At 38.8% G+C, this 23,699-nt stretch overlaps 1 protein-coding gene across 5 annotated transcripts in view; it reads right to left on the bottom strand.

The window, feature by feature from the left end:
- FREM1 (FRAS1 related extracellular matrix 1) overlaps positions 1 to 23,699 on the bottom strand; it is a 179,586-nt gene that overhangs the window by 70,654 nt on the left and 85,233 nt on the right. For all 5 annotated transcript variants that reach the window (XM_027549211.1, XM_027549207.1, XM_027549209.1 and 2 more), the window contains 6 exons: positions 22,187 to 22,395; positions 19,729 to 19,822; positions 14,291 to 14,543; positions 7,602 to 7,796; positions 6,355 to 6,540; positions 1,370 to 1,566 (listed from right to left, as the gene is read on the bottom strand). In XM_027549211.1, the coding sequence (XP_027405012.1) occupies positions 1,370 to 1,566; positions 6,355 to 6,540; positions 7,602 to 7,796; positions 14,291 to 14,543; positions 19,729 to 19,822; positions 22,187 to 22,395 (1,134 nt within the window). The remainder of the gene's footprint in view (positions 1 to 1,369; positions 1,567 to 6,354; positions 6,541 to 7,601; positions 7,797 to 14,290; positions 14,544 to 19,728; positions 19,823 to 22,186; positions 22,396 to 23,699) is intronic.

Raw genomic sequence — 23,699 nt, 5'->3', positions numbered from 1 at the left:
TAGTCAAGGCTATGGTTCTTCCTGTGGTCATGTATGGATGTGAGAGTTGGACTGTGAAGAAGGCTGAGCGCCGAGGAATTGATGCTTTTGAACTGTGGTGTTGGAGAAGACTCTTGAGAGTCCCTTGGACTGCAAGGAGATCCAACCAGTCCATTCTAAAGGAGATCAGTGCTGGGTGTTCTTTGGAAGGAATGATGCTAAAGCTGAAACTCCAGTACTTTGGCCACCTCATTTAAAGAGTTGACTCATTGGAAAAGACTCTGATGCTGGGAGGGATTGGGGGCGGGAGGAGAAGGGGACGACAGAGGATGAGATGGCTGGATGGCATCATGACTCGATGGACGTGAGTTTGAGTAAACTCCAGGAGTTGGTGATGGACAGGGAGGGCCTGGTGTGCTACAATTCATGGGGTTGCAAAGAGTCAGACACGACTGAGCAACTGAACTGAACTGAGGTTATATTAATGATCTCTGATTTGTAGGTGAAAACATACAGAAAAGTCATATGCATACATACATACATATCATTGGCATGGACACAAATTACTTTGGTGGAAATTACTGAAAACTCAACGGATGGGGAGTGACCATGCATAGGGACTGTTAAAGAGGGAGAATTTCATAGTTCACTGTGTAAGTTTCACAACATTCTAACTTGTTTAACCACATATATTATTTTTTTAAGACAACAGTTGTCTCAGCAGTGATATGCTAGGCTATTTTAGCTATCTCTAAATTTTTAAATAAAACTAACAAATATACAATATAATGACATTTTTTAACTGCACAAAAATAATGGTTGAAATTGTATTTTTTTCCTGTCATATATCTTTATAAACAGCTGTATAAAAAAGGTGCCTGTAGTTTGTGAATTAAGAGTCCTTGCTATTGTAGCACTGGTTAAGGTAGCATGCTATGGAATCAGAGCACCAGGGTGCAAATCCCCTACTTTTTACTTACTGCCAAGCTCTGTGATCTGGGGACACTAACTTAACCTTTTTAGTCTCATTTATTGCAGTTATAACATGGCAATAATAACGCCATCACTTTAAAAGCCTATTATGAGGATTCAGTATGAACACATGTAAAGGGTTTGGAACAGGACCTACTCAAGTACTGCTTTCTATATACAGACAACTATAATTTAAACTACGCAATTACTATCTGTTAGCCATTATTATTATCATGACCATCATCATTACTATTAGAAAAATATTTATCAAGTGATTGCATTACATAACATAGGTTACTGCCCTCTTTACTCATTAACTTGATGTGTTAAGTGCACAAAGACCAATGTAAATAGATTAGGTGAAAATAAAAATTAGAAAATCATAAACAGAGACTAAAAATTCAAATTTCTTTCTTACAGTAATATTCTGCACTATAAAATCAGGAGCTTCATCATTTGTAGCGTTGATTATAATGTAAAATGGTATCTCCATGGAGCGTCGCTTCCCATCAGTGACATACAACACAAACTTGTCAGCCGTTGGTTCCATCCCCAGATGCCTGGACTGCACATAGTTAATATGTAAAGCCTTCATGTCTTTCCACTGAAACGAAGCTAGAGCACACCAAAATGGAGCAGGTAAATAAGAAAAACATATTTTCCCATTCTACTGGTCCTTAATCCTTAACCCAATAGCCTGTTTCTCAGCAGAGCAAATAAGAGATCATAGCAGTTGACCTAAGGATCGGTCATCAGGGACTTCTATAATGACTATACCCATCAACATAAAAACATATCCATCAATTACAAGGAAGAATTAAAATTTGCATGGAGAACAGAAGGGCTGTAACTGCTAACTAGGATGTAGGGACTTTAGACCTTCCCTTGATTAAAATCAGTGCTCCAGACTGAGCAGTTCTTGTCATATTTGAACAAGAAAGGAACTATCTCTTTCATATAAAGGCAAATCAAGAGTTCATCAATCGTCTGCCTGTTAATCGCTAAGTTGTCTCCAGCTCTTTGCAACCCCATGGGCTGTAGCCCACCAGGCTCCTCTGTCCGTGGAATTCTTCAGGCAAGAATACTGGAGTGGGTTGTCATTTTTCTCCAGGGGATCTCCCCCATCTAGGGATCGAACCCCAGTCTCCTGCATGGCAGGCAGATTCTTTACCATCTGAGCCACCAGGATGGTAGTCTATTGTCAGCCTACTTGACTGCATAGCAAGCAACTGGAAGGAATGAGTGAAATTAACTGACCTGCTATTACGGTATTCTGATATTGACTTAAATCAAAAGATAAAAACGCTCTGTGTTGTGTATTAAGTCACAGGTGGTGGTTTAGTCGCTAAGTCATGTCTGACTCTTGCAACCCCATGGGCTGTAGTCTGCCAGGCTCCTCTGTCCATGGGATTTTCCAGGCAAGAATACTGGAGTGGGTTGCCATGACCTCCTCCGGGAGATCTTTTTTACCCGGGGACTGAATCCTGGTCTCCTGCGTTGCAGGCGGATTCTTTACCAACTGAGCTAACTAAGGCCCCCACCCTAAGTCTCCCCGCAGGAGAAACTGCAATTAATGCAATAAATCTTTAATACATTAATCTTTCTTCCAACTCCATTGAGACATAATTCACATATCACTGTGTGAGTTTAACGTGTAAGACACGTTGATTTGATACAAGCATGTATGTCTTCTCTGAAAAAAAGGTCTATTCAAGTCCTCTGCTCATTTTTTAATCAGTTTGTTTAGCTTTTTGTTTTGAGTTGTATGAGTAACTTATATATTTTAGATTTTATCTCCTAACAGATATGTGGTTTGTAGATACTTTCTCCCATTCTAAAGATACTCTTTTCGTTTTACTGATTGTTTCTCTTCCTCTGCAGAAGGATTTTAATGTAGTCCCACTTATTGGTATTTTGCTTTTTCACCTTTGCTTTTGGTGTCAAATTAAAAAAATCGTCACCAGACCCACGTTAGGGAACTTACTGCCTATGCTTTCTTCTAGGAGCTTTATGGTTTCATGTCTCATATGCAAGACCTTAATCCATTTTGAGTTACTAATTTTTGTGTTGTAAGATAATGGTCCAGTTTCATTCTTTTGAATGTGTCTGTCCATTTTCCCCAAAATCACTTCTTAAAGAATGCTTTGCCCATTGTATTTTCTTGGTTCCCTCATTAAAAATTAGTTGACCATATATGTATGGCTTTATTTCTGGGCTCACTACTTGGTTATGTTGATCTATGTGCTTGTTATTTTTTTTCTGCTTTGATTATGATAGCTTTGCAATAATAGTTTGAAATTAGCAGGTAGGATGCTTCCAACTGTGCTCTTTTTTCTCAAGATTTCTTTGGTTATCTGAGGTCTTTTGTGGTTCCATACAAACGTTAGGATAATCTGTTCTATTTCTGTTTAAAAAAAAAAAGAGTCATTGGAATTTTGATAGGTATTGCACTGAATCTACAGATAGCCTTGGGCAATAAGGACATTTTAACTATATTAACACTTTCAACCCATGAACATGGATGTCTTTCCATTTGTTTGTGTCCTCTTCAATTTCTTTCATCAAGACACCAATTCTATGTCTTATACTTGGTATATAAATTTTTCACTACCTTGGTTAAAATTACTCCTATATATTTTACTGTTTTTTATGCTATTATAAATGAGATTGCTTTCTCTGCTTCTTCTTCAGAAAGTTTATTGTCCATGCATAGGAATACAACTGAGTTTTGCGTGTTGATTTTGTACCCTGAAACTACTGAATCTGTTCATTAGTTCTAATGGTTTTTGGTGAAGTCATTGGGAATTTCTATATATAATATCCCATTATCAGCAGATAGAAACACTTTACTTCTTCCTTTCTGGTTTGGATACCCTTTATTTCCTTCTCTGGCTATGATGTTTCAGTACTATATTGAATAGGAGTGATGCAGGTGGGAACTTTTGTCTTGTTCCTGTTCTTAGAGGGAAATTTTTCAAACTTTCACTGTTAAGTCTAGCTAAAATTTGCCACTTTCCTTTATCTTTTAAAAATTATCAACTCAGTTTCATTAACATTCCCCATTGTTTATCTGTTCTTTATTTGTTTCTGCTCTGGTCTTTATTATATCCTTCCTTCTGCTAAATATGGGCCTAATTTGTTCTTGCTTTGCTAGTTATAGGTTATTTACTTTTTTAACGCAGCACTTATCATTATAAAACTTTCCTCTTGGCACTGCTTTTGCTGCATTTCATATATTTTGCTATGTTGTGTTTATATTTTTATTTAAGATTTTAAAATTTCTTTCTTATACTTAATCTTTGATCCATTGGTTATTCAAGAATGTGTTAATTTTCACATATTTGGCAATTTTTTAGTTATCTCTAGTTATTGACTTTAACTTCATGGCATTGTGGTTAAAAAAAAAAAAGATACTTGGTACAATTTTTATCTTTTTAAATTGTTAAGACTTCCTTAGTGACTCATCATATGGTCTATCCCAGAGACTGTTTCCTATGCATTTGAGAAGAATGTGCATTCTACTTTTGTTGAATGGAATATATGTATGTCTGTTGGGTTCATTTGGTTTAATATATAGTTCAAGTCTAATGTTTTCTTACTGATTTTCCATCCAAATGATTCATCCACTGTTGAAAATGGGACACTGAAGTCCCTACTATTATTGTATTGTTGAGTATTACCCTCTTCAGTTCTATTAGTATTTGCTTAATATATTTAAGTGTTTCAATATTGTATGCATATACATTTACCACCATTATATCCTCTCAATGAATTAACACTTTATTATTATATAATGACCTTCTTTGTGTCCTGTTATACTTTTGACTTAAGAGACTATTTTGTCTAGTTTATGTATATCTACCCTTGCTCTCTTTCGGTTTCCATTTGCAAGGAATATCTTTTACCATCCCTTCATTTTAAGCCTGTGTCTGCCCTTGAAGCTGAAGTGAGTTTCTTGTAGGCAGCATTGAGTGGTGTCTTATTTTTCCTATTCATTCTACTAACACAACTAATTGTAAACCCAGTTTCTCTCGTATTGAAAATGGATATGCCCATAAGACTGTTCTATACATCAGTGTCTCTTTTGCTGTCTCGTACACAGGGTTATTGTTACCATCTTTCTAAATTCCATATATATGCGTTAGTATACTGCATTGGTGTTTTTCTTTCTGGCTTACTTCACTCTGTATAATAGGCTCCAGTTTCATCCACCTCATTAGAACTGATTCAAATGTCTTCTTTTTAATGGCTGAGTAATACTCCATTGTGTATATGTACCACAGCTTTCTTATCCATTCATCTGCTGATGGACATCTAGGTTGCTTCCATGTCTTGGCTATTATAAACAGTGCTGTGATGAACATTGGGGTACACGTGTCTCTTTCGAGTCTGGTTTCCTCAGTGTGTATGCCCAGCAGTGGGATTACTGGGTCATATGGCAGTTCTATTTCCAGTTTTTTAAGGAATCTCCACACTGTTCTCCATAGTGGCTGTACTAGTTTGCATTCCCACCAACAGTGTAAGAGGGTTCCCTTTTCTCCACACCCTCTCCAGCATTTATTGCTTGTAGACTTTTGGACAGCAGCTATTCTGACTGGCGTGAAATGGTACCTCATTGTGGTTTTGATTTGCATTTCTCTGATAATGAGTGACGTTGAGCCACTTTTCATGTGTTTTTTAGTCATCTGTATGTCTTGTTTGGAGAAATGTCTGTTTAGTTGTTTGGCCCACTTTTTGATTGGGTGTTTTATTTTTCTGGAATTGAGCTGCAGGAGTTGCTTGTATATTTTTGATATTAATTCTTTGTCCATTGCTTTGTTTGCTGTCATTTTCTCTATGGGGGCCTTTTAAAACATTATTTCTTCAGTATTTATCCTTAAATTTTCCACAAGTGTAATTTCCATTTATTTTGAAGTAAACTCCTAGGTGTTCTTTGGAAGAACTGATGCTAAAGCTGAAACTCCAATACTTTGGCCACCTCACGCGAAGAGTTGACTTATTGGAAAAGACTCTGATGCTGGGAGGGATTGGGGGCAGGAGGAAAAGGGGACGACAGAGGATGAGATGGCTGGATGGCATCACCGACTTGATGGACATGAGTTTGAGTGAACTCCAGGAGTTGGTGATGGACAAAGAGGCCTGGTGTGCTGCAATTCATGGGGTAGTAAAGAGTCAGACATGACTGAGTAACTGAACTGAACTGAAACTCCCATACATGGTAAATTTTAAATGAAAAATTAGAATGAAAAACAACAGTATTTGAAAGTATCAGTGATAATAATAATTCCTCAAGTGTAGTACTTTGAACATTTTTTAAGTCCTAACCCAGTTATTAAACACAACCTAATCAATGAGAGTCTCAAACAAAGGCTGATTATTGCTGGACATAAAACCATGACTTACCTATGCTGATGCCCATATTGCTCTTTTCAAAACCTGCAGAAGGGAGTGTGTTTTCAAGGTAGCCAAACTGGGGAGGAGAAACCAAAACAAATTCCAAGTCATCTGCTGCAGTGTCAGGATCAGTGGCAGACAGATGGTTAACAGTAAGGGCTGCTGAGAAGCCCTCATCTACAACGAATGTGGTACCTGCATACAAACAATAACACAATTATGACTTACTGTGAAATCCTCTAATCAGAATAGTGAGGACAAAAGGGAGTGATTGAAACTCCAATTCAGAGATGCCTCCTATACACAAATGTACTTCCATGGGAGATGTTCATTTCCTTTAGTATAATTCTCCTTATGGTGAAAATATTCAGAGGTAATCGGTGGAATTTAATTTGACTTATGGAATTATATTTTTTTCTTGTCTAAGAAAGCCAGACTATTACAGAAAGTTAGAAGAAATACTAAATGCTCCAGTACAGCCCTTTAGTCATTCTCAAGGAACTCTGATTTCCCCTGTGTCTCTATAGAAGTGACAAATGAAAATAAGAATTGCCAAAATGTTTTAATGATAAGCCACTGAATGTGGTTTATATACTCTTCAAGATCAGTTGTTACCTCTGTTTGTCAGAGCATTAATTGCCTGAGAACTATTATGAATTGCTCATAACGAGCATTTTTTTTATGCTGTAGTGCTTAATTATTCTGTGGGGATAATGCTTCCTTTCCAGAACACTGCTTGGGAGACAGTTTGCAAATTACAATAACATTCATACATATGCTTGCATTTCTTTTCTGAGAGTCAGAACATGTACATTGTGCCTACGAAGAGATGACTTCCTAAAAAGCAAATAAGGTTACGTATATATAAATAGTCCCACTGGTAATCTCATTCTATTCCAATAGAAATTATTATGGATAAAATAAATTACTGTCTCTACCAGGTAAGTGATACTTTCCCATGTGAAATAAAAACAGAGTATCTGAGGATTACAATGTTGTCTTCACTTTAAAACACACACACACACACTTGCATTCTCTCTCCATATGGATTTATCTAAATTTTTAAACAAGTTCTTCCTTTTTCCCTATAATCTTTCACAGATCTGAGGTTTCCACAAGTTTGTTTTGAGACAATTATTAGAGACAATTTTGTATGGTGGTTTTCTATTTTGACTATAATAAAGGGCATTATTTCACTGGACCACGGGTATGACTAGGTGAGATAATAGAAACGTAAGAGAAAAAAATATGGCCACCTATGGCAACTGAAGGCGGTTGGTTATCCACTGGATACACTGTGATGTTGAGATCATACATTGGAAAGGACTCATGAAGAGGAACAGATGGATGAGGTCCATTGTAACAGCAGCCATTCACAAAAGGACCAGCTTCTCTGTCCGAAACCACCAATGTAATGGTGTCGAAACAAGGCATCAGGCCAATCTCACCACCTGGAAGACACAACTACAGCTGAAAGATGACTTATAAAAAATGCAGAATACCAAGATGAAATCACCTTAGACTTCCTATACACGCATAGAATGGCAAGGAAAGGAACTTACGTGGTTAAAATGTGAAACTCAATTTTATTACTATGAAATTAAATAGAGTCATGAAAATAATGCAGAAATGCTTGCCCATCTGTTGCCTCTGGTGAAAACCCTGCCAGCCATCTATCACCATATGGAGGGGCAAAACAGGGCTAACAAGGGTCTGACAGTTCACAAATGAACAAGGGAGACACAAAGCTGGACTCAGGATGGCTTCACCCTTCTCCCATATTATTAGTGTTAGGACCAACCACAGGGAAAACAGAAGGCACCCTGTCCCTCCAGTCATTGTCTTCACATTTGCATTAACCACCTTAATTGAACAACCACTCACTGCAGAAGAAGCTGAATAGGTGAAATACAAAGATAACCCACATCTTTGTCACTTGCTTCAGCATTTTCTTCATTACATATAGTCAAGATGTTAGCAAAATAGCAACAGCACCTGGATAAGAAGAGACCCTAATTTTCATCTTCTTTTTACTCTTGAGAGCTTCCATCTATAGGATTCAAAATGGTCCCAACTTAAGTTGTGAGAGGAAGAAGGAAGAAAATATGAGGACTAGATACTTTATCAGTAAATAGGACAATCTATTCTTGGATTACTAATGAACAGCACAGAAGTAAGAATGCTTACTATCCAGGGAGGCAGAAAAGTTATGTAGACATGCTTTTGATAATTTTCATACATTTCTCTAAAAGTGTCAAGAGGGAAGCAATTATGTTTGAAGTTTCCATGAGACTAGGGCACACGAGATCAGGAATAACTTCACTTTTCACAAGACACATTGGTCAAATCTATAGAGCACTGTACTTGGAATTATTGCACCTGTTTAAAAAAATGACACAGAACATAAAAAGGAACAAAACTGGGTCATCTGTAGAGATGTAGATGAACCTAGAGTCTGTCATACAGAGTATAGTAAATCAGAAAGAAAAAAACAAATATTAATGCATGTATCTCCATGTTAGTAAGGTCATGCTTAAAATGTCGCATGCCAGGCTTCAGCACTACATGAACCAAGAACTTCCAGACATCCAAACTGGGTTTAGAAAAGGAAGAGGAACCAGAGATCAAATTGTCAACATTCACTGGATCATAGAGAAAGCAAGGGAATTCCAGAAAAACATCTACTTCTGTTCCATTGACTACGCCAAAGCCTTTGACTGTGTGGATCATAACAAACTGTGGAAAGCTCTTAAAGAGATGGGAATACCAGACCATCTTACCTGTCTCCTGAGAAACCTGTATGCGTGTCAAGAAGCAACAGTTAGAACCCTGAATGAACAACTGAGTGGTTCGGGATTGAGAAAGCAGTACAACAGGGCTGTCTGCTGTCACTCTGTTTAACTATATGCTGAGCACATCATAAGAAATTCCAGGCTGGATGAGTTATATGCTGGAATCAAGACAGATAGGAGAAACATCAATAACCTCAGATATACAACTGATACCACTCTAATGGCAGAAAGCAAAGAGGAAGTAAAGAGCCTTTTGATGAGGGTAAAGAGGGAGAGTGATGAGCCTACTTAAAACTAAATATTAAAAAATTAAGATCATGGCATCTGGCCCCATTACTTCATGGCAAAGAGAAGGAGGGAAAGGTGGAAGTAGTGCCAGATTTCATCTTCTTGGGCTCTAAAATCACTGGAGATGGTGACTGCAGCCATGAAATAAGAAGACAATCGCTTCTTGGCAGGAAAGCTATGGCAAACCTAGACAGTGTGTTGAAAATCAGACATTACTCTGCCAACAAAGATCCATACAGTCAAGACTATGATCTTCCCAGTGGTCATGCGCAGTTGTGAGAACAGGACTGTAAAGAAGGCAGGTCATCAAAGAATTATTGCCTTCGAACTGTGGTGCTGAAGAAGACTCTTAACTGTCCCTTGGACAGCAAGGAGATCAAACCAGTCAATCTTAAGGGACATCATCCCTGAATACTCATTGAAAGGACTTTTGCTGAAGCGCCAATATTTTGGTCACCTGACATGAACAGCTGACTCATTGGAAAAGTCCCTGATGCTGGGAAAGACTGAGAGCAGAAGAAGAGGGAGTCAGAGGATAAGATGGCTGGATGACATCACCGATGCAATGGACATGAACTTGGGCAAACTTCGGGAGATGGTGAGGGACAGGGACGCCTGGCATGCTGCAGTCCATGGAGATGCAAAGAGTCAGACACGACTGGGCAATTGAACAACACCACCAATGCATATGTAGGGAATCTAGAAAAGTGGTACTTATGAAAGTATTTGCAGGGCAGGAATAGAAATGCAGATGTACAGAACAGACTTGTGGACACAGAAGGGGAAAGAGAAGGTGGGGCCTATTGAGAAAGCAGCATTGACATTCATACACTACATGTGTAAAACAGATAGCTAGTAGGAAGCTTCTGTATAGCATAGAGAGCCCAGCTTGGTGCTCTGCGATGAGCTAGAGAGGTGGGATCGGGGGCTGCAGTGGGAGGGAAGCTCAAGAGGGAGGGGATGATTCACTTCACTGTACAGCAGAGATTAACAAACATTATAAACCAATTATTCCAATAAAAAAATGGCAGACAAGGAAATATTCAAAATGATATTACTGAGTAACCAAAGGATTAAAGAATGAGAAGACTGGGCTTATTTTTTAAAAAAGAATAAAGTTGAGACATTAAAATCAAACAATCAGCCTTCTACTTTAGGAAAAGTGGGGGAAAGACACCACTCATCTATTCATATTTATAAAAAAATTAATTGGCATAAAGCTTTTTTATGTAATACTCACTTGATAAATACTTATTTAATGCTTGTTGTATGAAAATTAGTGTTCTGTGTGCTCCAGCGGAGGGAAAGACAGACATGGTGAAAATGTCGAGACAGTTCAAAAAAATACCAAATGTTCAAAGACCTACTACATGTCAGGAGGGGACACAGTCTAATGGGAGGGAAAGAAATGCAGTCTGGTTAGATTATCACAGATGTGTGTATATATTAAGTGGAACCATATGAAATTGCTACTCAAAGCCATTTTTAACCTATTAAATGGAACATTCATCTATCTCAGCCTGCTTATTATGCATTAGGTGCTGAGGGTGAAGAAGGATGAGCGCATAGGCTGATGATGGCATGGGGGGCAGAATGTTCATGGCAGGGAAAGTCAGAGAAATCTTTCCAGATGGCCTTGCTCACTTTGTACTGAGCATTAAATAATGAATGGTTTATAAGGCAAATAAGGCAGAGAACTGGGAGATGGGAGAGAAGATGTGTAGGAAGAGGGAGTGGGGAAGAGAAATGGAAAAATAATTCTAGGAAATGAAAACAGCTTAACCAAAAACCCGAACAGAGTACATTCAGTAACTGTAATTTCAATATAAGGAAAACATGTGAAACATTCATAGAAAGAGCTGGAAAAGTTGGCTGAGTGTTAAGTCACAAAAAAAAACAGCTACAAAATGGGTCGAAGAATTCTTTACCTTGAAATGAGATACAGTCTAAAGATACAATTTATACTGAAAATAGTTAACTGGACTGGTATTTATTAAATAATTTTTGAATGGCCTCATATTTAATGATTGGAGAATAGCAAATTAGTAATAATTTTATATCATAAAATATTATTCAATGATTAAAACACCGTTACAATAACTTTGTAACATTTAATAATATTTTAATAAACATTTTTAGATGAGAATCCAAATGAAAAAAGGAACTGCACATACAACATGATTGCAACTATGTTAAAAATTACAATTAGAAAAAGGAAAAGAAAACATTGTAATACTGAAATGTTAACAGTGATTATCTTTCTGAGGTAAATAAGGTGATTTTTCAAAATTTTATCATAATTTTCTAAGCTTTCTGTAATGAGTATATATTATTTTCATAATCACAAAAATAAATAAGCAAATAAAATAATGGTGATACAATTGCTATCAGGCTTCCCTGGTGACTCAGCAGTAGGGAATTCACCTACAATGCAGGAGATGCAGGTTCAATCCCTAGCCAGGAAGATCTCCTAGAGAAGGAAAAGGCAACCCACTCCAGTGTTCTTGAGTGGACAATCCCATGGACAAGAGGAGCATGGCAGGCTACAGTCCATGGGGTTGCAAAAGAGTTGGACACAACTAAGCGACTAAAACTACAATAACAACAATTGTTCTTTGGTCATCTTGATAACCAATGTATGGAGGTAAGCACAGGGCCACTGAAATTTTAGCTCCTATTCTGAGTTTCTCTTTATTCATTCTAGAACAGTGCTAATCACTACCGAGTAACCGAGTGAACATTACAAGCAAAAGTATCATTCAAATAAAATATTTTTTGAATACAGTATTTCTGTTAATTTATTAACAAAAATGTCTATCTGAAAGAATTTGTACCAGAGTCCTACTAGGTCTTTGAAGAAAAAAAAATGTGTTCACACTCCCTTATATGGCCATCACATTAAACGAGAGTTATACGTATGTCTACTTGTTGTTTACTTGTTGGAACAAGTATGTCTACTTGTTGGAACAAGGCACAGGCTTGAAGAGAAGATGGCTTCATCTCACCCATAATGTATCTATGGCAAATGAGCCTTTCAAAGATGTTAAAGTTATGTAACAAACCATAATATTGGTCTCTAGATCACTTTTCTGATAGTCTGTTTGGGTAAATCAAAAAGAAGCACCTATTTGTGAACTCTGACATTGAGAGACATTGAGTAAGTGGACTATACTTCTCAGGAAAAGGAAAGAGCCAGCAAAACTTTTTCTAAGTCATGTACAGATGTGAGAGTTGGACCACAAAAAAGGCTGAGCATGGAAGAATTGATGCTTTCCAACTATGGTGCTGGAGAAGACTCTTCAGAGTGCCTTGGACAGCAAGGAGATCAACTAGTCAATCCTAAAGGAAATCAACCCTGAATATTCATTGGAAGGACTGATGCTGAAGCTCCAATACTTGGGCCACCTGATGAAAAGAGCCGACTTACTGGAAAAGACCCTGATGCTGGGAAAGATTGAAGGCAGGAGAAGAAGAGGGTGACAGAGGATGAGATGGTTGGATGGCATCACCAACTCAAGGGACAGGAATTGGCACAAACTCTGGGAGGAAGTGAAGGACACAGAAGCCTGGCATGCTGCCGTTCATGGGGTCGCAAAGATTAAGACATGACTTACCAATTGAAGACTTAACAGAGTGAGGATAAAGAGATATTATTTCAAGAAAAAAGATGTCTAGTGGAGTGATCAAAGTATGTCATACTAATTGGCCTTGAGGCAACTGGTATCCTAATAAGTTGTTTTTTTCCAAAGTGCATTTAAAAATATTATTTCAAAATGTTTTCCCCATGTCCAAATTAAACTTGAGCTATCTCAGTTCCCCTCCTTGAATTCCCTCCCACATCACTGCTTGTATTCTCTTTCTCTGTTTTTTCAAATAAAAAGATTTGAATTCTGACACCTCTTATTTCCTGTACCACTCACCTGGCCTGACACACTCAGTCATACTTCCCCCTGGAATCTAGGTTAGAGAGGCATATGGATGAGTAATCATGAAACAGTAATGGAGTATGATAAAAGTTAGTTAGAGGAAGTCCATGGCATTATTACTGAGGAAGTGCCTCCAACCCAGAAATCAAATTTGGCAGGGCTAGTGATGTCATGAAGGACAGAGGTGTTACTATCATTATTCCATGGGAATGGGGTTCATCTTAGGGTCTGGATTATACTCCTTTGAGTCTACTATGCCTACTATTGTGATCTGTAGATTACAGATGTTGACAACATTTTTTATGTGAATATTTTACATAAGGAACAAATGCCACCTAGATAGCAATATAATGCAATGCCATAAATGTAACTACAATGCTAACAAACAAGCATTTACTGTATTTTCAATCTGTGTTCATGACTGTCAGGTGCTATGGGCAAGTTACACAAAGCATAAAACATCATCTTTGCTCTTCAAGAAACCAAAGGGGCAGACCAGTTACTTCTTAGGAACTAGCTGATAATCAGAAAACTTCTCAAGTTAATAATATAATTACCTTAGGGAGCCTACTTCAGGCATTTTTGGTATGATATATGGAACCAGAGTGGGATGGCCAAACAGCCTTCTTCAAATTGACCAAAATAGGGATGGGGACAAGCCAGAGTGAATCGAAAGTCTATGGAAGCATCAGGAACATAGCAGCAATAACATTTGTTCTTTCTGTGAAATTCACTGTATTACTGAGAGATCTAGAAATACTGCTGAATATCGTGATAATATTTGAAAAATAGGATATGGGCTCCCACTGCAGCTTCTCTGGTTTTAATGGAAACAAACATTAAGACTGAGATTATCAGAGCCCACAGCAAGAAGTGAGCTAAGACTCTGTAATGTTGTTGCATCCCCACGCCCAGACTCGCCACGATGCTGTCACTTACCTGTGTGCTTGTACGTCACAGCCCCTGCGACAACATCTTCCTGAGAGAACTGATGTACTGTGACCCCAGCTCTCCTTACGGTCCCATGCTGAGGTTCTCCAACAATCATGAATATCAGCTTTAAATCATCACTGTCCACATCAGTAGCAAAAATGTATTCAGAAGTGATGACAACCTCTTCCCCCTCGGAGCAATGCATCATGGGAATGAGGTCCGCCTTTAGCACTGGTGGCTCGTCATTTACAGGGAACACCTAAGCAGAGGGGGCGAAAAATGCATGTTTTTGAGAAAAGAAAGCAATGACAAATTGTCCAACTGGTAACTCATTGCTCATAATTGGAATAACAGACTTTTTTAGTCTTCCAGACACGCAAAACAATAGCTATGGAATTTGGCCAAGCTGTTTGTATCTTTTAACTTTCCCCATATGAACCATCTTGGAAGAAATGACCCATATGAGAGACATTTAAGGTAGGAATGGGGCAGTATGGTTATGGTTTGGGACCCAAAGCTCTCGTTTGTTTCTAGACAGACAAAAAATAAATGTAATATAAAGCGTCTGTCACCCAAGCCCCTATCCTCCTTCGTCCAATCTATGCATATTCTGGAGGAAACCTAGTCCTTGTGGTCTGAGCATTAACATTTACTACATCAAAGTTATTTATATTTAAAATTACTTGGTGATTACAAAACTCTCCTTCCTTTCAACTTCCTGCCACCCAGGAAGTTTCTCTGGACATATAATAGGTAGCAGCTGCATTTCAAACATTTTGAGTTAATTCTGAAACTCCATAACTGTTAAATCAGTACCAGTTTTCAACGTGGTAGTACATTTTTCTCTCACTGTCATTAAAATAAAACCCTTAAGTAGAAAGGAAAGACAAGCAACATGAGATTGCAGTGACTGTCCAAAATTTTAAAAGATTTTGTATAATTTGAAAAAGTATGTTTTCTAAATAGGAATAAAGGACAGTCCGCCTCTGAGTTCACAACCGCAACTTGGTGTATGCTGCACATTTATTTATCAAGTTTGGCCTGTGAATACCCTCAACCCTGTATTTCCTTCCCTCATACTTCAACCAATATGATCTTTTTAAAAAATTATTATTTTTTATTTTGGCTATGCTGGGTTTTTGTTGCAGCACATGGGCTTCAGTGGTTGCAGTGTGTGAGCCTAGTTGCCCCACTGCACGTGGGATCTTTTCCCTTTCCTCTTTTACTTTCATCAAGAGGCTCTTTAGTTCCTCAGTTTCTGTCATAAGGGTGGTGTCATTTGCATATCTGAGGTTATTGATATTTCTCCCAGCAATCTTCATTCCAGCTTGTGCTTCATCCAGCCCAGCATTTCACATGATGTACTCTGCATTAAAGTTAAATAAGCAAGGTGACAATATACAGCCTTGATATACTCTTTTCCCAGTTTGGAACTAGTCCATTTTTCCAGGTCCGGTTCTAACTATTGCTTCCTGACCTGCATGCAGACTTCTCAGGAGGCAGGAAAGGTGGTCTATTATTCCCATCTCTTTAAGAATTTTCCACAGTTTGTTGTGATCCACACAAAGACTTTGGCATAGTCAGTAAAGCCAAAAGGAACAGACCAAGTAAATGGCTATCCAAAGATGGCATACAGGTATTATATTATGAGATGCTGGCAGATCATGGAGGACTTCTCTGAGAGCCATTAGGCCCCAACTTCTTTGGAGTAGAGATATTATGTTATTCATTTCTATATTCCCAGGCTGAGCACAGTGCCTACAATATTCAGCTTATTCAATGAATTTCTTCTGCTGACACACAGTAAGGAAGTAAGACAGGAAAAGGAGCGTAGTCCAAGTTCAAAGTGAGAAAATCTGAGTTGATAGGTGAATGACAAGACAAAGCTAGAGTGAAAACATCTTTAATTTCAGATGTATACTGGAACATTTAGAGGCTAAAGTCATGATACCTGGGGCTTACATTAAAATAATTCAGCAAAGAGAAAATAAATGAAGGAAATATGGTAAAATGATAGCAATTATTAAGAACAGGTGATTGATATATGGGACTTTATTATGATATTCTCTCTACTTTGACACCACCCTTTTGGCAAAAAGTGAAGAAGAACTAAAGAGCCTCTTGATGAAAGTGAAAGAGGAGAGTGAAAAACTTGGCTTTAAACTCAACATTCAGAAAACTAAGATCATGGCATCTGGTCCCATCCCTTCATGGCAAATAGATAGGCAAACAATGTGAACAGTGAAAGACTTTATTTTTAGGGGCTCCAAAGTCACTGAAGATGGTGACTTGCAGCCATGAAATTAAAAGACGCTTGCTCCTTGGAAGAAAAGCAATGACCAAACTAGACAGCATATCAAAAAGCAGAGACATTAATTTGCTGACAAAGGTCCATCTAGTCAAAGCTATGATTTTTCCAGTAGTTATGTATGGATGTGAGAGTTGCACCATAAAGAAAGCTGAGTGCTGAAGAATAGATGCTTTTGAACTGTGGTGTTGGAGAAGACTCTTGAGAGTCCCTTGGACAGCAAGGAGATCCAACCAGTCAATCCTAAAAGAAATCAATCCTGAATATTCATTGGAAGGACTGATGCTGAAGCTGAAACTCCAAAATACAATGGCCACCTGATGCGAAGAACTGACTCATTTGAAAAGACTCTGATGCTGGGAAAGATTGAAGGCTGGAGGAGAAGGGGACAACAGAGGATGAGATGGTTGGATAGCATCACCAACTTGATGGACACGAGTTTGAGTAAGCTCTGGGAGTTGGTGATGGACAGGGAAACCTGGTGTGCTGCAGTCCACGGGGTCACAAAGAGTTGGACAGGGCTGAGCAACTGAACTGAACTGAACTGATGTGGGATCTTAGCTCCCTAACCATGTCCCCTGCATTGCAAGGAAGATTCTTAACCACTGGACTACCACAGAAGTCCCCAATGTGATCTTTTTAAAATGTGGCTTTCATCAAGTCACCATTCTGTGCATGGGTGCCTGTGCATGGTTAGTCATGTCTGACTCTTTGTAACCCCGTGGACTGTTGCCCACCAGGCTCCTCTGTCCATGGAATTTTCCAGGCAAAAATACTAGAATGGATTGACATTCCCTCTCCAGGGTATCTTCCTGATCCAGGGATGGTATCTGAGTCTCCTGCATTGCAGGTAGATTCTCTCTCTCTTTTCTTAAGTCTGTATTTAATTTGTTACAATATTGCTTATGTTTCATGTTTTGTTTTTTTGGACAGGAGGCATATGGGATCTTAGCACCCTGACCAGGGATTGAACTCATGCCCCCTGCATTGGAAGGAGGCACTAGACCACCAGAGATGTCCCCAGGCAGATTCTTTATCACTGAAGCTTCACTGGCTTCCTAGGGACTTTCCTGGGGTATCTGACCTTATCTCATACAATGGGGTGCCTTTGTCACTCCATTCCACTCCACTGTTATCCCCAAGACACTGTGTTCCACACACATCAGGTCTTTGTACCATCTTTGCATCCTCATCCTGTCCCTTGCCTGGTATGTTCTCCCCTAGCTTTTTTTTTTTTTTTTAATTTTATTTTATTTTTAAACTTTACATAATTGTATTAGTTTTGCCAAATATCAAAATGAATCCGCCACAGGTATACATGCGCTCCCCATCCGGCTTCCTCTATGTTTAGGTTACATATGGACTCCTCCAGGAAAACTTCTTGACAACTGAGACTCACTTAGAAACTTTCTTCATTTACCCCCTTTTAGTACCCTGTTTGGAGAAGGCAATGGCACCCCACTCCAGTACTCTTGCCTGGAAAATCCCATGGATGGGGGAGCCTGGTGGGCTGCCATCTATGGGGTCGCACAGAGTCGGACACTACTGAAGCGACTTAGCAGCATTCTATCCCATTTACTATTGGCTTATTAAGGGACAATATCTCTGTTCAAGTCCTCAAAGTAGATTGAGTGAAGACCCTCTTTATTATCGTTCTTGACCCTATCTGATTAATCTCACTAACACATTCATGATAATCACCTTGCAGCAGTTCACAAAATAGCCTCCGCTTTCAAATGCATAAAAGTCCAAAGGTGATAGAATTAAAAACATTGCTCCTGGATAAAAAAAAAAAAATCATGCATAATTGTCCCCAAATTGCCCAAACTTCTGATTGGCTTTCAAAGGACATGCTCTTTTCTCTAAAAAGTAACACAAACAGATTCTTTTCCTCAGAGGCACAGCTTATTGTCATTGATAAAAGATAGTCACAGACAGAAGATAGAATTGGGATTTTCACCAGAAATTTTCTTTTCAGGAAAAAATGTAAGCTTTCTTGATATGTAAAAGTCCACCAATAAAGAAAACTCACCTTTATGAAGCTTAAATGACATACTTCTTTTCATCTAGGTTTAAGACCATCATGAGAACTAAGTGGGAAAATGAAAGGAAGGGACTATGCATTGAACCTGGCATGCGTAAGTGCTCCTGAATTACAATCACCTGTGAACAGAGCTCTGTGGCAGTCGTGAAGAAGAAAGAATGCTGGCCTGATGACCAGAGTGCAGAGGTCAGCCCAGGTCTACATGGTCAAGTTAATGGCTTTCGACAAGTCATTGAACTTTTTCAGACCTTTGCTATAAAATAAAGATAATTCCTTTCCTGTGTACTTTTAAAAACACTAGATGGGTGTCATCATTCTAAATTAATTATTAACTGTAAAATATCTTGCAAACACATTATTATGACCTTTAACAATAGTTTCATAGCATGAAGATCTGACCAACTGTAACAGAAATAGAATTTGGTACATTAAGAATAATTAGAGGGTCTTTAAGAAGCATGGTAAGTCTTCTGCAGACTTTCCTTTGTCACTAACTATAAGTATCTGCAAATCCTGTGAGTTATGCTTGTGGACATGGATAGTCACTCAACAAAGAAACTTGGGGGTTCCCATCAGGCCTTTGAGCATGTACTCAACCTTTATGTGCAGATTTTCCTTCATTTGTCAAAAGGGGGAAATTAATCATCTCAAACAGGCCAGGGGAATGTACAGTACAGGAATTCACAAAAACTCACATTGTGCATACAGATATGGCTCCTTGCACACAACAGGAAAAACCCCCATGATGCTAGCCTAACCCATCCAACTGCTAAACAAATAGTTTTGAATGTTACAGCTCAGAAATATTGAAAATAATTTATACAAGGAACCAATTAAGTCTCTTCTTCAATTAAGTCTCTGAGTTTGAGGGAAGAGCATTCCTATCTTTAAATGGACTGGAGTGAGAAAATAGTATGCCCATTTCACCAGATATTTTTGCTTTCTATTGCCTGTCCTGACACATTCCAAGACGTAAACAGGCACTTTCTTGCTTTGGTGACCATGTATCTTCATTTCTATCAGAGACCCCAAGAAGATTCCACACCCAAAACTTTGTTTCTATAGGAACCAAGGAGGAAACTTACTACATACCTCAACGTGTAGGACATATTCAGCTGCGTTTGTGCCATCTGTGACCTGCAGTACTATGTCATCCTGAAGTTCCTCGGATCCATCATGCTGATATCTGTGGGGATGATAGTTGTCACTAATCTCTCAAGGCCACAGTGAGTGCACTGAGATTCCTGTCACAAGAGCTTTCCCATGGTTTTGGCCCTATGTTCAATCAAATAAATATATAACCAAAATGCCAGTATAATCTTGAAGTCACTTACATAAATATTCAAGCATCCTTGATGGTAAAATTGCTCCACCCAAGAAAAATGTGTTCTGTGCATTCATAACTTGTCCCCAAATCAAAAAGCAGCCCTTTAAGTTGTCACTGTAAAAACGGGAAGCAGTGGATGCAGCTCTGCCTACATACAGAAAACACTGCCTGGGGCCAAGGGGACCCTGACACTGAGCAGTGACAGACAGAAGTGGGACGATGAGAGGACTCTGGTGATTCTCCCTCCTCCCCGGCTTTTAGGGCTAATCCTTCCCTTTAGTTACACTGTTACACAAATCAGTTTAGCTCTGCCCTGAAGCCTCATCTATGGATTACTCACTACCTCTCTCCTGCCATTTCCCTCTTGCCAATGACTAGGTCTTTCCCTCTCAACCTAAGAAGATTCTTGAATCTCTTCAGACTTAAAAATATTTTTTTCTTGATCTATTCTTGGCACTATTTTCTTTTCCTTCTCCAGTCAAGTTTCTTAAAGGAACTGTCTAATTGTAGACTTTCACTTCACTCTCCAGTCTACTGTAGTGATACACTGTAAGTTTTAAATAATTGTTGAACTGAGCCAAATGTTTGATACTGACTCATTCATGCACCAGTTAGGGATTCAGTTCCAGTGGTGGAGAAAGCCCACCTCCAACCTCCAGTTTCCCTCCCAACACTGCCTCCTATGCTTTGTTTTGTCACACTCCCTGATCAAAAGTAGACTGACATGTGATAATGTGCTAATTCAAATAAATTTAACCATGCTATTATCCTTAAAAGGGCCAAATAGGTCTAGGAGTACACATTCCAAAGTACGGCAATGGAATCAAACAGAACTTCTTTTAAAACCAGACTCTTCCACAAACTTGCTAAGTGACCTTAGTTAACCTCTTTATGCCTTAGTTAACTCAACTCTAATATGAGAACAGAACCATCTACCTTATCAGGTTTGGTTGCTGTGAAGTTTAATGAACAAGACATAATTGCAAGCCATGGAGAAGGCAATGGCAACCCACTCCAGTATTCTTGCCTGGAGAATCCCAGGGACGGGGAGCCTGGTGGGCTGCCGTCTATGGGGTCGCACAGAGTTGGACACGACTGAAGCGACTTAGCAGCAGCAGCAGAAGAATGCTTGAACTATAGCTCAAGAATGCTTGAACTATGTGCTGGCAAAATTGGTACCTTTTTTCTATCCATCATTCATTCCCTAGAAAGAATTACCTAAACAGAGCTCTCTTTCTAATGGGTAGGAAAGAGCTGAGATCTTGGGGTGGCGGGGAGAGAAAATTTTAATGAAAATAAGAGTAGTGAAAAGAGCTTAAGATATTGGAAGCTGTAAATAAAACAGTGTTACTAAACTTCTGGATGAAAATGCTCTTCCTGTACACAAATCCCCCTTCTTTGTCAATTTCCAAATGCAAAACTAAGCATTTGAGGCCTATACTTTATCAAAAAGACCAAAATTCTAGTTTGCAACTTGAATTTGTACAAGTAAGAAATTAACCAGTATGTCTGTCTACCTGACAACTGCGTTTGAGTATCTTGCATTATTTTGCAGAGAAAGAGTTTTACTAGATTTTTTTCTTTTTTAAGTGTCTTACATAATGACATTAGGCAGAGGAAAGGAACATCCTCAAGGTGACGGGAACTATTAATACTATAGGCCCACTACAGAACTATGAAGCAGGGATTACTCCATCCCTGACAATAAGAGGCCCAAGCACTAGTCTGTGTCCTGCCTAATCTACCCTACTTATTTGCCTGCAAATCACCTCCCCAGTAGAATGGATTAAAAAGTCACACTAAAGACATCAATCAACAGAATTCTATCCCAGAATTTCCAGGGTTATGAAGTTGGGTTTTCTGAAAGCCAAATTCAATTATGTAGATTAGCCTTATAGATTAGCTCAGACTCAATTCATCTAGTTTGACTGCTACCCTTTGTGATATGTGCTGTTGCAGCAAAATTAATATTCATGGCAACTCAATTTTTGCTGTTCAAATATTCATAATATCATTCCCATCAGTACAGCAAGCCGGAGGGGAAGAAAATGTCTGGAAGGAAAACTATAGGGTTGTTATTTCTAATGTTCAACTGCCCCTTGAGTGTATTAGGTGGCGTGTTGCTACTCCTGCAAGAATTGAATAAACTTCTTACACTGCCTCACAATTGATTCAAATGGGAGCCAAAGCATATAAAACAAAGAATCCAGGAAATGTTCTAACCTAAGTTTTAAGGCCTGGAGGTCTCCCCAAGGAAACGTGGTCCCTTTGTTTAGAGGGAATCCATTTAGCTCCACCATTCCATGCTGAGGTGGACTCTGCAAGGAGAGGTAGATGTTGTCCAGTTTGGTGTCCTCGTCAGAAACCAGGACATGCTGTGTGCTGATGACACATTGACCTCCCTCAGCCACTCTCAGAGGTTTGGTAAACACCTAGAAAGAAGGAGGAAACATTTAAAGCCTTGTTCACGAGATGTACCTGAAAACAGAACTCATGAAAGCAACAGACAACTTCTAGCATCGTCTTTACACATCAATCCAACTTTCAAGAATGTTCTAAAGGGGACAAACTCATAGATGAACATCTTGGCTAAAAAATATTTTTTGCTAAATGCTTTCAGTTCTAAACATTGATGGACACAAAGAAACAAGGCGGATCTAGAAACCTGAAAGCATCTACATTTCATTGATCTCAGATCCTGAATAGATCTGAGCAATCAGATCTATCAGCAGCAATCAGATTTATCATCAGTGTATGATATCTAAACTATGTATCTAAACTAAGAAAATAACATCTCTCATCATGTCCATATCTATCATTGCTTGGCACATATGTACCTTAATTTACAAAATGAACAAAACCTATATTAAATTTCCTGAGGGAAAGAATCCATGTTTTCTTACACCCTAAAAATTCTTAAAGACTTAAGTAACTGATTGGAGCATTTAAGCGTTAGGGTAGTGAGCATTTTAGAGATGGGAGTCGAACAGGAAAACTGAAGACTGGAAACTGAAGAATTCACAGGAAATAGATTCATTCAAACATTAGACTTAAATATTAAAGCCATAAAGATAATTTTCTATAATAGAAAAAACCCACTGCTCAATAAAAATTCATTTGAAAGTAAAAAGCAAATTTGAACAACTGGGGATATTTATCATTACTTTGGGCATTGGCAAGAAGTGTTCCATGGTCAAACACAACCTGAAAAGAGTCACATATTAATATAATATCTTCACCTTGGAGGTTTATAAGACTCATAATCATATTCATGCTCTGAGATCCTAGAGTAGGAAAATCTGTTAACTTTATTTAACCTACTATTTTCTCAAATTTGTATTACTACACAGAATCAAAAACAAGTTGATACAGCTGGGCTACAAGTCATGGGCTTTGAAGGCTCCTCACGAACAGTCTGGGATGACTGCTCTGCTAATGTGAGGACACAATGTTCTCCAGGGAAGCAGCACTCTCTTCAGAGCAGCTGCCACGCCTAGAAAGGAGAGGTTTCCCCAAGGAGAGATCTCGAAAAGGGGGTTGGGAGTGAGGGGGCAGGAAATGGGCAGAGGAAAGGGAAGTGAGCAGGAAATCACAGCGTCCATGTACAACCCTGCTCCATCCTCCCAGCCACCCACAGCTACCCCAAGGGCAGCCCTTGGGTCATAGAAATGATGATACCAAGCTCCCTGGGACGGCTGCCTTGTATTCTTTAACAGACGAACTTCTTTCAGCAAAG

This window comes from Bos indicus x Bos taurus, chromosome 8, assembly GCF_003369695.1.
Source record: "Bos indicus x Bos taurus breed Angus x Brahman F1 hybrid chromosome 8, Bos_hybrid_MaternalHap_v2.0, whole genome shotgun sequence".
NCBI lineage: Eukaryota > Metazoa > Chordata > Mammalia > Artiodactyla > Bovidae > Bos > Bos indicus x Bos taurus.
Note: the sequence above shows the minus strand (reverse complement) of the source record. Positions and strands in the feature narration are given on the sequence as shown.